This window comes from Lissotriton vulgaris, chromosome 6 (genome assembly GCF_964263255.1).
Source record: "Lissotriton vulgaris chromosome 6, aLisVul1.2, whole genome shotgun sequence".
Taxonomy (NCBI): Eukaryota; Metazoa; Chordata; class Amphibia; order Caudata; family Salamandridae; genus Lissotriton; species Lissotriton vulgaris.
This window is the reverse complement of record NC_141694.1, coordinates 303,290,100-303,304,557: the sequence shown is the minus strand read 5'-3', so window position 1 is coordinate 303,304,557 and position 14,458 is coordinate 303,290,100. Positions and strand designations below refer to the sequence as shown.

The window sequence follows — 14,458 nt, the reverse complement described above, 5'->3', positions numbered from 1 at the left end:
TTAGAGAGCCCCTGCATCTCCACTCTGCATACGGCTGGAAGAATTAGACCCACCTGAAATTTTTTCTTAGCCCCCCCCCCGAAATTTGTCTCTAGTTGCGCCTCTGATCTTCAGCATAAATCTGAAGCACTCGGTTGTTCATCATGTACTTCCGCTGCTTCCGTTTTCTATTATATGTACTGCTTTTCTTTTTCAGAGTGCTCATGTGTTGGGACTTGCTACCGACCGCTCCTTTTCTCTTGAAAAGCATTTTTGAGCACTTGTTATTTTTTTTAATTTACCACTCCAGGTGTCTGCACTTTGGAACAAATTAAAAGTAAAAAAAACGGCCACTGCAGCATCCTGACAGGCTTGGTGACGTGCAGAAAAATGTCATCACGCGGAGGTAACCCAAACTGTTTTTTTTTTCTTTTTGATAATGCAATTAAACATTAAGCCTTGCCTAAGCCATGGGTTCCGTTAGGCTATCACCTTTTAAAGGCGAGAACTGCTGGCTTAGCCGCTGTACTGACATATTTGGTGCAACCCTGTTTTTGGTAAGGTCCTTGTTTCTTGCTACTGCTGGTTTGTAAACAAACATATACATAATTGCCGTATGCAAAATCTCCGGATGGTTGGATTGCAAAAGTGTGAAACGTACAGCACGCACGCACACGCCAACTGTCAAATTTCATTCACAAAAGGAAACTCAAGCTGAAGCCCGGGAACCAGCTGTCTGTATTGCTCATCGTGCTGTAAGCTTCCATGCAGTAAAATAAGATACTCTTCAAAGCACGCAAGGTAGAAACAAGGGCGCTAGTGAGTCAAAACACGCCATGGGATCCTTCCTGGAAAGAGCTGGAGAGCGCGCCCGCCTCCTGAGAACACACATTCCTTGTATTCTGCAGGTTGCTTACGCAATGCCGGCTGTATCCCTATTTTGGCGAGGCTACAAATTACACAATATCTTTGTAAAGGTTTTTTTTAACTGCTGGTTTGCGGATTAGCGATTAAACCTGCCCCCGAGGCAGAACTCCTCCCACATAATTGTATACATTGAAGGATTCAAGCTGTAAATACACCGACGTTGCCAAGAAAAAGGGGGGAGGGGGGGAGGTTTCATTGAGAAAATTCGTTCTGCAGTCAACTCTGTGCCAAGCAGCATGCACCGGGCACGCAGCAGACTAACACATGTATTAATACGGGGAAAACTGCAAAAAAGTCCCACGTGTCCTCCGTTGACAAGTCCTCATAAGAAAAGAAAAAGGTGCGTGTAACCCCTTTCAGCATCTCCTCGTGGAAGTGTTTTACAAAGGGGTGCGCTTACCGACTAACCAGGTGCGAAGCACAATCTAGCATCTGCAGAGCCAGGTGCGTATAGATCACGCTACACAATGAAGGGGGTACTCCAGGTCAATAGACATTTATGCAAAACGGCCCGTTTTTTTAACGTACAGATTTATTCGGGATCCGCAATTATGCGTGTAACATTATCCCATAACCTGAAACATAAAGTGCGTGGAAGGATACCACACACTGAAAGTGGCGGAGGGATACGCTGAAATCGCACCCATGGTCTATCTGTAGAGAAAGTTCCAGGAAACTGGAAAGAAATGAGAAGGGAACAGCGTCGAGCAGGCCTTTGTGATACCAGGAACATGGTTGGCCGCCGGGACGTTGACTGGCGCGCGGCTCTGCCAACAGAAACAGAGGAGGGTGTCCGGAGCTGCCAATAGCAGACAGGAGGCGGGCGCCACAGATAGGGGGCTCTGTGCTCCAGCGTGCCGCTGACATTGAGTGGCGAGCCAGGCTCAGCGGCGCACGAGTGTATCCAGTCCCTCACACACCGCAGCGGAGATGATGTCTTGCTGAAAGGGATCGGCCCGGCCATCCCTTTTTTTGATCTTTTTTTCCCCGCGGAATGCTAAGGAAATTAGACTAAAGACAACAAATCATCTCAAAACCTGGACAAGTGAACCCCGAACCGTCCCTCTGTATTCTCGCTTGTTTTTTTTTTGTCCTCGTGTGACTGCATCGTTGGAGAGGCCGAGCACAAGAGAACCGCTGGGAATTTGTGCTCCACTCTTAAATCATTAATTATACCTCAGTGCATGGTGCATCCTGCAGCTTGCCCCTGCGTGCACGAAAATTAAATGTCCTCTTTAGCTTCTTTACTGCTGCCGGCCGCTGTGAACCGAATGTCCCTCGTATTTTTCTGCTCCATTTGTTGCACGGCGTCAACCTTTCGAAGGTCTTGGGCGCCATCTACAGGTTGGAGGCAGGCAGCAGCGCCTGCTGCAGGAGGAGAATCCGGTATCATGCAGCACTAACCCCCACCTCACTCCCTGCATCATCTGGATATTTTTTGGGGGGGTGACCACAATTCCCAACTTTTTTTTTTTATTTGCATGGACTGCATCGGATCGTCATTGTAACTACAAAATCCAACAGAAAAGCGTAAACTGGGTTTAATGCTTTGCCTTTTCAACCTCTCTTTGTAGCACAGTGAGTGGGAGCCCTTCTCCCCGAACCTTGGGAGCCCTCGAGGACTGTTAATTTTTTCAAAAGACGGCAATAATTTCTCATTTACTGTCTCGGGGCTCGAGAACTACTCTCCGAACCCGCCACCACCTGGGAAACCTTCCCTGCCGAGCCGCATCACACACCAGCCGGGCGGCTGCAGTGCAGCCGAAGTCCCCATGAGCATACCATGGCCGAACCCCATGCTCGTCTTGCCGCGCTATGGGAGGCTGCGGACCGGACACAAAGCGCAGACGGACCTGGACGAGCCCGCCAGCACCCGCTCCCCCGATGCCTTCAGCCCAAACCTTGGCTCGCCCAGCCCGCCCGAGAGTCCCAGCTCTCCGCACGGCGTCGCCTCGCGCATCGGCAACTACCTGCTGCTAGAGCCACTGGAGGGGGACCGCACCTTCCTGGCTGTGCAACAGCACAGCGGACAACAGCTGCTCTGCAAGGTGAGTGTGACCCCCCTCCCCCCCCCAGTTGTTATTAAACGATGTGGATTTATGTGGTAAATGCTGGGCATCGCCGTGGTCAGCTGGCCCTAGGGTGTGCAGAGGCGACCTAGCTATTTGGAGTTGTGGAAATAATGTTTATATATCTATATGTATTCACAAGTCAGGTGCACTTGTGTCAGTGGAGCGTGGCCTGTCACTTGCATAGCTGACTCTTAAAAGGCAACTGGCCTGTTGCAAACTGCAAGCATAACTTTTTGCTGTTTGCCCTTGCAGGGGGTAAGCACAAATTAGTCGATCCTGTAGCGAGCTCACATTTGCAGGGCGGGCGTAGCGCTTTGTTCTTAGTAGTATTCTTTCCACCCATTCCATAGGTACACCAGGCATCACCAGGGCCGGTACATGCCAGAGGTACACTGGTCTCGTTGGAGCACTACAGAAGCCTGGTGGGGGCAAGATGGTGAATCTTCTATCTGCCAAACCTTAATTAATATGTACTAAAATGATATATAGGTCACTTTGATTGGGGATCACTCCCATGCATGTCAGTTTTCCCCTCGCTTTTCACCAGCTTCTTCAGACCCGCTGCTAAGTTTTCAATGTTTCCATACAGATTGCACATGCTACCGTGTTTTGCCCTTGCATTGAGTTAAACCAGAACAACTCCACAGTCCTAAAGCGCACACGTTTACTGGAGTTCCGCAGCGCTTTGTCCCCCCCCCCCCCCCCATGTGCCCGGCTCCCCTTTGTTTCCAGTCACTAGATAGGGCAGCTCCAGCCACCCGCCAATGCCACGTCCTCCAAAATCCGCCGGGCCTCGTGGTGGTAATTATAAACAAAGGCCTGGGGGGAGGTGGCAGCGCCGCACGTGAGCGCTTCTTCTTTGTGTCCCCTTTTGGGGGCGGTGTCTGGGTGAGCACCCTGCAGGATGTGGCGGGATTGCACCTCCGGAGGTTGTTTTATGGTAGCAGGCGCGCGCCTGTTGGGCGAGGGGTTCGCCCACGCGCCGTGAAGTACGAGACTCGCTTCTTTACAGGCTCTGCACAGAAACAACCAAAATTATACCAGCTATGCACGGGTGACGCAAGCACCCACTTTGTCTTTGTGATGTTCGCCCATGGCCAAATTCCTGCAGGTTTACTCCACTCATGGGCACTCGGCTCTTTTGTTGTACTAATCGAGTCACGCAGTTGAGTACAGCAACTAACTTTGAACCAGAGGCGTGTGACCGCGAGGCCAACATTTCCCCACCTGCCTCATACATTTCCTGATGAAAATAGTTGTGTAGAAGTAAAGGTGGCAAAGAAGCTTAGTGCCACGAAGACCTGATGCGGTGTGCAACGTCTGAACGGTCCGGGAGGCGTATTGAACAATGCACTTTACTACATGCGGTAATAGCGCCCACCTAACCTACCGCCAAGAGTGTTTAAGCCCGACTCTATTTACTTTATGTAAATATTGGGACCATTTGTGCTCGCTTGCGTTGCATATAACACGTGGGCGTGAACAGTAACACGAAAACACGCTTTCAGAATGGTTAATGTAAATAAAACAAAAATATTTGCAAAAATACAGGCTATATAAAGTGTGAACATCTGGACCATATCCCACTACAGAAACGTAGCTTGAATTCACCCAGTCGTGTATAAACTAGTTTGGCACTTGGCTCTTTCCATTTTTAGTGCAGGTCTACATTTGTAGCGAGTTAGATGGGTCGAGATGCCGACTGTTTACAGCGAGTCTTCACGCGCCAAGTTCTGGACTGCATGCATCGTGTGACTTCCTTTGCTCCCCAACAGGGAGCCAGCCTTCAGTGGAGAGGCGCTATTGTGATCATGATTATGGCACTCCACTGAGCGCCACCAAGGTTCTCTGCACTCACTAGGAAGATTCCCTCGCACCCTTTTCTGCACGTTAATCTTCCGCATGAACCCCACAAAGCGTCTTGAAATTCCTTCACCACGTCCCCCCCACCCCTTCTTTGCACGGCATCGTTGTATTTATTTTTTCAATAACTACCCCACACGGTTCTCGCCTAGGCGGACGGCTGGGCAGGCACGTGGGGTGCCACCCCAGTTCAGATAAGTAACGTCGTCCGCGTGCACGAAGGAACCCCCTCCGCTGTAGCCCCCTTCGGTCACAGGTAACGACGGCTGAAGTCACCTTGCTGCGCCCCGGATATCCCGCCCTCTTACGCGCGGCTTAGTTACTATCGCTTCCGGAAACAGCTTGACGTGTGCCCGCATGGGACGCCGGCCGGCTCTGTGACTAAGGCCAAGAACAAAAGCCGCGCGCATCAGCGAGGCATGCGGAGCGAGCCCTGCGATCCCATGGACCGGATGCGGCGGCCTGCAGATGGGCGAGCGCCCTAATTCGGTGCGGCCTAGAACCCTCAGCAGTGCAGCCAGTAGACTATATGCTTGGAGCACACTCGGTGCATGCTAGTGAAGATGCCCATCCCCAGCACCATCGTGTGCTTGGAGCACTCAGTGCAAGCTAGTGAAGCTGAAGCCCCACAGTGCAGTGAGTAGGACAACTCGTGCTTGGGGCACACGTGAGCGCAGCCGCACTTAACCAGGCCTTCAGCACACCACCTCCTGATGCAATCTAACAGATCCCCGCTGTTCTGTGGATTGTACCTTTGTTGCATCACCGGCCCGAGGTCTCCATTTCGGGACCGCAACCCTTTCCTTTGGCCGTGGTGTTGGGTCTGGCGAGGACTCGCAGTACACACAGACTTACAAGCATGGGTCTTTAGCCGCTTTGTAGTATGGTATGGTTTGTTAAGAGTGTATGGAATGTGGATGGTGTATTCACATGGTGATTCTAGAATGCGAGCACCTGGCAAGCATTTGTCGTGCTGTGGTGCACGGAAGCAGTCGTGTGTCCATCTGGAACAAAGTTCCTGTTTCATCCATACACAAGTGACGCTGCTCACGTTTGCCCCGTTATGTGTTAAAAAACTTTTATATATAAAGGTAACCACGCCGCCAGTTTATCGGCCAAGGAAATGTGTAGTTAATATAGTTCAGCTTCAACAGGTACTCTTCATATTAGCTACTAGACTCGACACACTGACCATTTCTACGACGGGTCGGAAACTACATTACTGAGTCCATACCAAAGACTGAAGAGAGTAAGGTCAGCAAAAAAAATGCACACAATCACGTCATGCAAAAGCATTCTTGAACTATTGATACATTGTATCAGATTGCGCCCATGAAATGTTTGCAAAACACGCGTTGGCTTTGCAAAGCTGAGCTGTATAATTGTTTCTTTTGGACAATAAACCTGGCTACTTATTTGATTTCAAGGAAATCTTTGCCTTGCTACTTAATATACAGAGTAGAAATCATGCTTGCAACAGTAACGCCTACACTTGCATTAAATAAACACTGTCCCTGGCATAGAACACGCTATACTTGAGAGCACCTCAAATGCGCTGGGGCAGGCCACAAGTGGCACATTGTAGTAAGTATATTTATTTTAAAAAGCTTCTTTGTTTTTGTCCCAATATCATTTAGGGACGACTGACACTTCAACGTATTAGTTTTGCCCAGTTAGTGAAAGAGTACTTTTATGCATCCTCTTATGATCTATATTAATTGACCAAAAGCTGTCAAAATATTTACAGGCTGGCTATTGTGTAATGCCAAATGCAGACCCCCCCCCATATTCCTGGCACTCCGGATGAGATTTGTTCATTTGGTAGTAGGTATTATTAAACAAACATTGATTCCCATTGGTGCGACTCCAGGGGGGGCATTGTTATCTATTTTGTATGTAATATTTTCCTAGGCGCAGTTGTGCACTTGTTGCTTTCAGGTAATCATATTGGGACTTTTGCAAAAATGTTTATGGGCCAATGAAGGTTGATTGCGAATTCTTTGAAAGACCAATTGTGTGGGACTTCTTTTTTATGAACTCGACTGGAAGGCAGGGAAGTGGTGGACAGTGGGAGGCGCTGTGAAAGGCGGTATGTGTAAACATCAAATCCAAGCATTTACAGCAGAGAAGGTATAGGCTCTGAGAGGAGGCTTACATTGAGAGTAGTGACAGGTCTAAGAGGAAGTAGGCACTCTTGAGGTGTGATTCATTATCTGAGGGCTTTTGGAATTGAGAGATGGAGATATTGTTGGGTCTTTGCTCTACATTTTCAGGTTATACGGACCCTAGTTTTTTAGGTTCTTTAATGTTTAGCTAATGGGTGTAAGGAACCCAAGTACAGTACAATACAAAGTCCTTTGTAGGCGCAAAGATGCTCCCTGAGAGCGTCCCACCACTAACAGCAGGACTGCCATATCAGAGGAAGGAGACTAAGCATTGAACAGTTGGGTCTTTAGGCATTTCTTACAGATCCTCTCTGAAGGAGCCAGGCGACGGTTGAGAAGAAGCGTATTCCACAGCGCCAGGCGAAGGTTGAGAAGAAGCGTATTCTACAGCTTAGCTGTCCGAAAGGGGAACTACGCACCCCCCCCTCGTCTGTCCCTAGGGATCTGCAGGAGCCTCTGGGTGTTGGCCTTGAGGGATCTGCTCTGTAAGCAGGGCCTGAGAAGGCATCAGTTCCATGTTGTCCCTGTCTTTGCAAGCTTGAAACGTGCAAGTGTCTAGCAGCAATAGAAGAGCTGCATTCAAGCTGACAATATTTAGTCTCGAACTCCGGGAAGTCCCAGGATCAATGCATTTTTTGGGGAGATGGACCTAACACTGGAAGGTTGAGGGAAGGTGGTGGCCTGCTATGCACTTTTTTGGCCTTTTTGCGTACAATTCAGGGAGCCCCTCTCTTTGCGCGGCCTATGTCATCGAAGTCTCCATTGCTTATATCACCCCTCACCAGAGGCTGTGTTGCAGTGCTTATCTTTTTCCTCTACCTGTGGGAGCAGGGAAACCATAGAAGAATCTGCACCATCAGACCTGATACTTGCTCCACGGGCTTTTAAAGTTGATTTCATTACATTCCCAACTGTCCTGAAAAACCTAGAGGAGATAAATTGCCATCCTCCTCCCATCTGCCAATATAATGAAGAGAAAAATCACTAGTTGTTTCTTGTCCCACACCTTGTAAATGCTGTCTTAACCTCGAAAATGCCAACAGCACCCTCTTCTAAGGCGAGCTAAAAAGTCCTGCACGTGGGATAGTATTTATAAAATTATTTTTCAACATTTTCAGTGTGCAACAAAAACCAGAGATATTGCTTCTAGGTCCAATACAGTGGTTTATCAGGCACATCATTTAATAGACTAATGTCACACTGTACCAAATTCCTTTTCATGCCTCATTGGAATTTATTTGTGTACTAACCCTAACAGAACATCTTAAATCACAGAATCAGTGTGAGCAGTCATTTCTGGCTCCAGATCACTTTACTCCTGCAGACAATCTCCCCATTGGGCAGTATGTCCTTCAGAGTAATTCCCTGACAAAAAGTGACAGAGGGGGTCATTCCTTCTAGGCTGTCTAGCAAGAAGTACATGACCACCAATAAACCTAGCACATTCTATCACTCTATGTACGGTTCTGCTGATACTATCCTAATTTAGAAAGTTACTATTAAGCATAGGAGGAAGTCCCATACCATATTGGTAATGGAACAGGTGCACCTCAAAAGTCTTGCATAAGTAGGGTATATGGCTTCTGCAGAATTAAAAAACGTGATCCATGGGACGGGGGGCATCCGCCATGTATCCTCAAGCAGGTTGACTGCGGTATATATCCAGTTTTTGAATTCTGGAACTATATACATTTTTTCAGATTGTAGATTCATTCCCTTTTTTGTGAACTAAGACTCGACTTTTGCCTGACTCGTCTTGTGCACCTCGAAGGTCCTAAAGCTAACCACTTCCATCAACCCTTGCTGATTCCTCTTGAACACGGCTGGCATTATTTCATCTTTTCTGCCCAATAACCCCACTGTTATTAGAGTAGTTCTGGCCCATGTTGGTGATATCTGTTGCTACCCAGAAAGTCTAAATTCATCTTATCCAGTCCTAAATGCATGCACCTTCTAGGATTAGAAATGTATGATCTATTGACCATTTATGCTCGAGGGGTTGCAATGCAGTGATGCAGGTTTTCTTCTTTGAAGAATCATTTCTGATGGGTTTTTTTTTCTTCCCTTTGGTTTTGCAGGTGTTTGACATTCGCTGCTACCAGGAGTCCCTGGCACCCTGTTTTTCGTTAACTGCACACAACAACATTAACCAAATCACTGAGATTATTCTGGGAGAGACAAAGGCCTATGTGTTCTTCGAGAGGAGCCATGGGGACATGCATTCTTTTGTTCGTACCTGCAAAAAGCTCAAGGAAGAAGAGGCAGCCAGACTGTTCTATCAAATAGCCTCTGCTGTAGCACACTGCCACAAGGGTGGACTGGTACTGCGGGACCTCAAGCTCCGGAAGTTCGTCTTCAAAGACGATGAAAGGTAAGCCATGTTGTTGATGTAAGTTTGCGAATGTTAACCTTTAGTTTTCTTCAATGTGTTAGTAGTGGTAGTCTTCAAGGCACTAGATCTTCACTCAGAAGTGCTCGGGATTTTTGTGTTTAGCCAGCACAATCGCATTCTTTCCTTTTTATGATGAACAATAATTTCACCTTTGCTGAAGTCTTCCTGGCCCGCTTTTGCCTATGTGATTTGCTTTCTATCTTTTCTGAGGTGAGAATACACCTGTACTTCTCTGAACCTTTCCTGTCTCTGCAGTTGCATTAAACAGGGTTACTAAGATGCTAAATGCTACCTTTTTGAAACGTCCTGATGTTTCTTTAGTAATGTCCCAGTCACTGACATCTTTGGTAGATGATCGATTGAAGTAAACCTTCAGTAACTTGGAGTTTTATTTTCTTTTACGTCCGTTGAGGTCAAACATTTTGCAGTGTGATTATCATGGGATGTAGTCTTGTGCAAGAGCGAACAAAGCGATGTTTGGTTCTCCTCTTCGCCCAGTGTATTGGGATGATTTGGGGGGGGGGGGGGGGGCGCGACTATTCCACTCCAGTGAGTCACCGCAGTGAGAGGTCATGTGGGGAAACTTTCTCTCGAGTGCACAGAAGATTCACTGTGTTTTCTGTGGCTTCCCATTATAAATAGACAAATGTTCACACTTTCTTCCACTCAAGGTTTCTTGGACAGAGCTTTACTCACCGGGCAGGCAACAACACTGCCGGTTTTGTAGTGGTACCTACCTCCTTGCCTACCCACAGACCTACTGCACTCACTACTTTGTTTAAACCATGCTACTCCTACATGAGCCAGATTGGGTGCAGTTTATTTCTCGCCCGCCTCCTCCCTCCTCAAACCCTGCGCTGGCTGGAACCCACACAGGGAGGAAAGGGGAGACCCGGTGACGCAACCTTGGAAACATGGTCTCCATTTCAAGGAAATCCTGTACCATCCCTTGCCCAGGCACACACTAGAAAGTAAACCGGCTGATCAAGTCATTCCTATTAACCGCTGCTGCAGTCGATTCATAAACATGGTTTGAAAGGCACACCACACCCATGGGGAAGCAAGCCACAGAGGTTTGAAAAGATCTCTTCCACGAAGCACAGGTGCACGCACAATGAAAGCAGTGAGATGGACAGCAGAGAAGAGGAGCCTCAAAGCTTTGTAGGAAATGGAATTCTTTTTAAAACCAGCTAATTGAGAACCCATGAATGGAGCGCTCTCACAATGGATTATACCATTTTAACAGCACATTTTACTCCTATAGAACTCCGCACCCATTCATTCATTCTGCGGCACGGTTACTTTTTTTTTATTGCCCTTGTTTTTATTCTCTTTAATCAACATCAGTGTCAGTCTAGGTGCATTTTGTTGGAGTGTTCAAACTTTGCTCTACTCGTTTTCTTGTTCCATAGTGAGTGAAAAATCTGGATTTCAGCGCACCGCAAACCCTAAAGCATGCATCTAGGGAACCGAAAATGGTTTCACATGAATATTGGTTTGATACATAGTTTGCATGTGAACTCCTTTCTCCTCTGGTTTTATGTCATTAGTTGCAGAGTGAAAGACTGATCACTGGCACATGATTGTGAGCAAATTGTTCTGTAGACAGTATATCAGTCACACATCCATGGGGCTTGTTGAGTGAGGCCTCCACTGCAACTGAGCTGTTCAGAGCTATGAACAAATTGGAACTGGATCATCACTTATTTGCGTTTGGTTTTATAGAGCATCTCTAAATGTGTAGTGCGATTTTACTCCATCAGAGACTCCATAAAACCCCATCAGAGAATGATATCCACGTGCGAAAGGCTGATGCTAATTGCGTCAAAAGTACACTGTAACAGTGTTAACACAATACTTTAATGGATGACGGTAAATTAGAAGGTAAAGTCCATCAGAAATGCATTTCCCATTATTTGGTGGTTTGCTGGATTGGTGTTCACGAACAACGCTAGAGTTTTTCACTGTGTTTCTGAAATCAAGTGTTGGTAGCAAGCCCTCCAGAATTGTGCAGAGTGTTTGAATGCATTCCACTGGAGTTGAGAGGAAGTGTTTGCCAGCCAAGAGCAGAATTACTAGACTGACTGAACCCAGCCTGTGTGTTGTATGCAAGTAAGGACCTCTTAACCTGGGCTGAGGTCATTAACTGGAGAAATGAGAAGAAGTCTCGGTGAAAATCATTATGGGAATAATAAACTTTGGCATTTGAGCTAGATCGCAATTTGTCTTTCGGGTTTGAATTGGTTAATCAGGTTTATGGCAGAGGCTGAGTGGATCAAAAAGGCACCATGAAAGCAATAGGCATGTACACCTGCTTTTTTCACCCCATAGGCACGTAGCCATTACAGAGAGGACCTCAAAGTGCTTGTCCCAACACCCTATTTGTAATACAGATCATACCACACACATGGTGCTGGTGTGATATCAAGGTGATGTTCAGTCATTAGCATAGGCGTGTAGCTCCCTGCAAATGCGGAATCAGTTTGCCTCTGCTCCTGCCTTTAAAATACTGCGTAGGTGTAGAGGCTAAGAGGCAGTCAGTGTCAATGATTGCGTGCCTCAGAGGTGGCACACTGATGGTGGTCCACCACCCTGCCCCCACCCAGGTGCCCCTTGGAAGAGGGTTAAAAGTTGTTCCAAGGAAACACCTCCTCCCCACATAGATATCTCAGGGTAGGTAGGTGCCGTCACCCACTGCATCTGCCTGCAGGGAGTTCTCTTCCCCTTTGTAATGTAGGCTGAGCCACCAACTGCACTGTCAAAGGCAGAATAGTAGTTTCAAACAGTTTGTATGTCTTTCACTAATGCACTGCTCACATTGCAGGAACAGATCTTGGTGCACTTGGGACAGTACATTCATTGTGATAGGGTGCCCTGACCTGGTCTGTGCCTGGGCCACCCTGTAAATGGTGTTTATCTGTGCACTTAAAGCCCACACCCCACACCACTTCTTGCCAGTCTCCTCCAGAGCTAGACCTCCCCTGTTATAAGCTTCTCAACTGTTCTCTATAAATGAGGTGTTTAAAATGTATGTTTGTATTTCTTCTAGACTTCATACAGGAACAAAAGTGTTCTTGTGAATTACTTTAAGGAGAGACAACTCCACCCACCCATGCCCCACTAAAAGTGAGAGCATTGATGAGGTAAATTTGTGCCTTATATCCCTCTGTAATACCAACCTCGCACATCCTCAGCCACCTCGTTGCAGAACCATAACTGTCGCGGAATAATGGGCTAATAATGTCTTGGAATAATGGACACGAATCCTTAAGAGAGATTATCGACCTTAAGGCTCGAGTTTGTCAGCCCTGCCTACTTGTGCTGAGCAAGCAGGCGTCGCCAGTGAGTGGTAGATCTGCAGCCATTGCCAGCATCCCCAAGCTCTGCACCCACCCAGTTTCTAGCAAAGCAGTTCTCTCCAATATCAAGCCTGCTAGAAAAAAAAGTGATCTGTATTGCTCCTAAACTTGACTCTGTGCCTTTTTTTTTTTTTTTTTTTTTTTTTTTTAACTACTGGTTATTAAGATACATTTGGGGGTATACTCCAGTAATGAGTTGCATATCGGTGATGTATTGTTGTTGACAATTCTGCTCCGGTATGCATTGTTTCATGAATGTAGGCGATTGGTCTGAGGCAGTTTACACGTGGTATTATACTTGAAAATCTTGCGGCTTAGCCACCACAGAGATCTGAAGCAGGCTCCTTGCCTAGCCACAACACAACTTGCAACATCTGGTCATTGCTCATGTTCATGGAAGTTCAGATTCTGTACTCTGAATGGAAGGCCTCATCCAGAGCTGCCCAAGTGTAGACTACAGTTGGCACTAGCTGGTGGCCCACTCGGCATCAAGCTCAAAACCTGCTTCAAGTAGTCTGCAAAAAGGTTATCCATCCACCCACTGACACATCTCGGGCGTGTACAGCATTTGCATCCTCTCAAAGAGTATTGGGTCAGCTACATTTCTGTTTCTTGAACATTTCATGCAGCATGGATTAAATATCAGGGTAAGGATGCAGCTAGGTCAAGCCAACCCAATCCACCATCAGTTGGGTCTAAGCAGTGCATGTAGTGGAGCACACCGTGGTCCTCATGTAGTCTCTTGGTTCTGAGGTATTGTATTCACACCCAGTTGGCATGCATATGCACAATGGGATGTTCTGAATGTGTGCAGCTTTTACCCTTAAAATGATCCCATCCAGACTCAACCTGGAATAAATAGATTCCTTTGTCTTTCCGTGTAACTGGAGATTTGAACCTCTCTTGTCATGCCTCCCTGTAAACCAGCCCATTATGCCAGTGATGTGTATTTTCAGTGCACATGTATGAACATCCAAACTTTGACCGCCCAGAAATTCTTATTGGCTTCTTTCTGCTTGAAAACAGCATGTTCTTAGATTCTGGACAATTTTAACTGTGCGAATCAATAGTCCATATTCGAACTATTTAAAAAAAAAAAAAAATTCATTTTGCAGGAATTAATGAAGTAAATTTGTGACAATATAAAATGAGATGCATGTGTCCAAACTGGGGCCCATGAACGCAGGTTCGTGCACAAGCTTTGCTTTCCGTTTTATGCCAGTGAGTGTGGCAAGTTCAGAACCCAACACATTCCATCATTCACAGAGGTGCTTTGGAACCTGCCCCTAGTGCACCTCTGATTTCCATATTGCAGTCCTGGCCTAAGGCTGGCCCAGGGCCACGCATTGCAGACTTGAATTGTTAGAGATAAGAGCCCTTGAGGCTCTTCTATTTTGATGCTGGCCTCCTTTATTATGTATATATGGTGGCTGGAGGTTGCTAAGATGAGGAGAGCCCGTCCCTCCTTATGCCTTTATTGTGCATCGTTTAGAGCCGGTGAAGGAGGAGTACGTGCACCTCTGTAGAGTTCATCCAAGGCTACAGATGTCTACTGGAATAAAACATGAATGGGGCTTCATCAGCTGCCGAGCCCCGTTCCTCCGCCCCAGGTTGATCCTGGGACGGCGTCCCCTCAGATTGCCGTGTCCGTGCAGTACTTTCCCCTCCCTGCCTTGGTGGCGTGTGGCTGGAGTTGGCTCC

The 14,458-nt window shown here is 47.0% G+C and overlaps 1 protein-coding gene across 1 annotated transcript in view; it reads left to right on the top strand.

Annotated features, from left to right (window-relative positions):
- Window positions 1–1,740: 1,740 nt before the first annotated feature.
- Window positions 1,741–14,458, top strand: part of TRIB2 (tribbles pseudokinase 2) — a 30,235-nt gene continuing 17,517 nt past the window's right edge. The window contains exons 1-2 of the mRNA XM_086926318.1: window positions 1,741–2,954; window positions 9,085–9,377. Of these exons, the coding sequence (XP_086782444.1) occupies window positions 2,679–2,954; window positions 9,085–9,377 (569 nt within the window). The 5' untranslated portion in view covers window positions 1,741–2,678. The remainder of the gene's footprint in view (window positions 2,955–9,084; window positions 9,378–14,458) is intronic.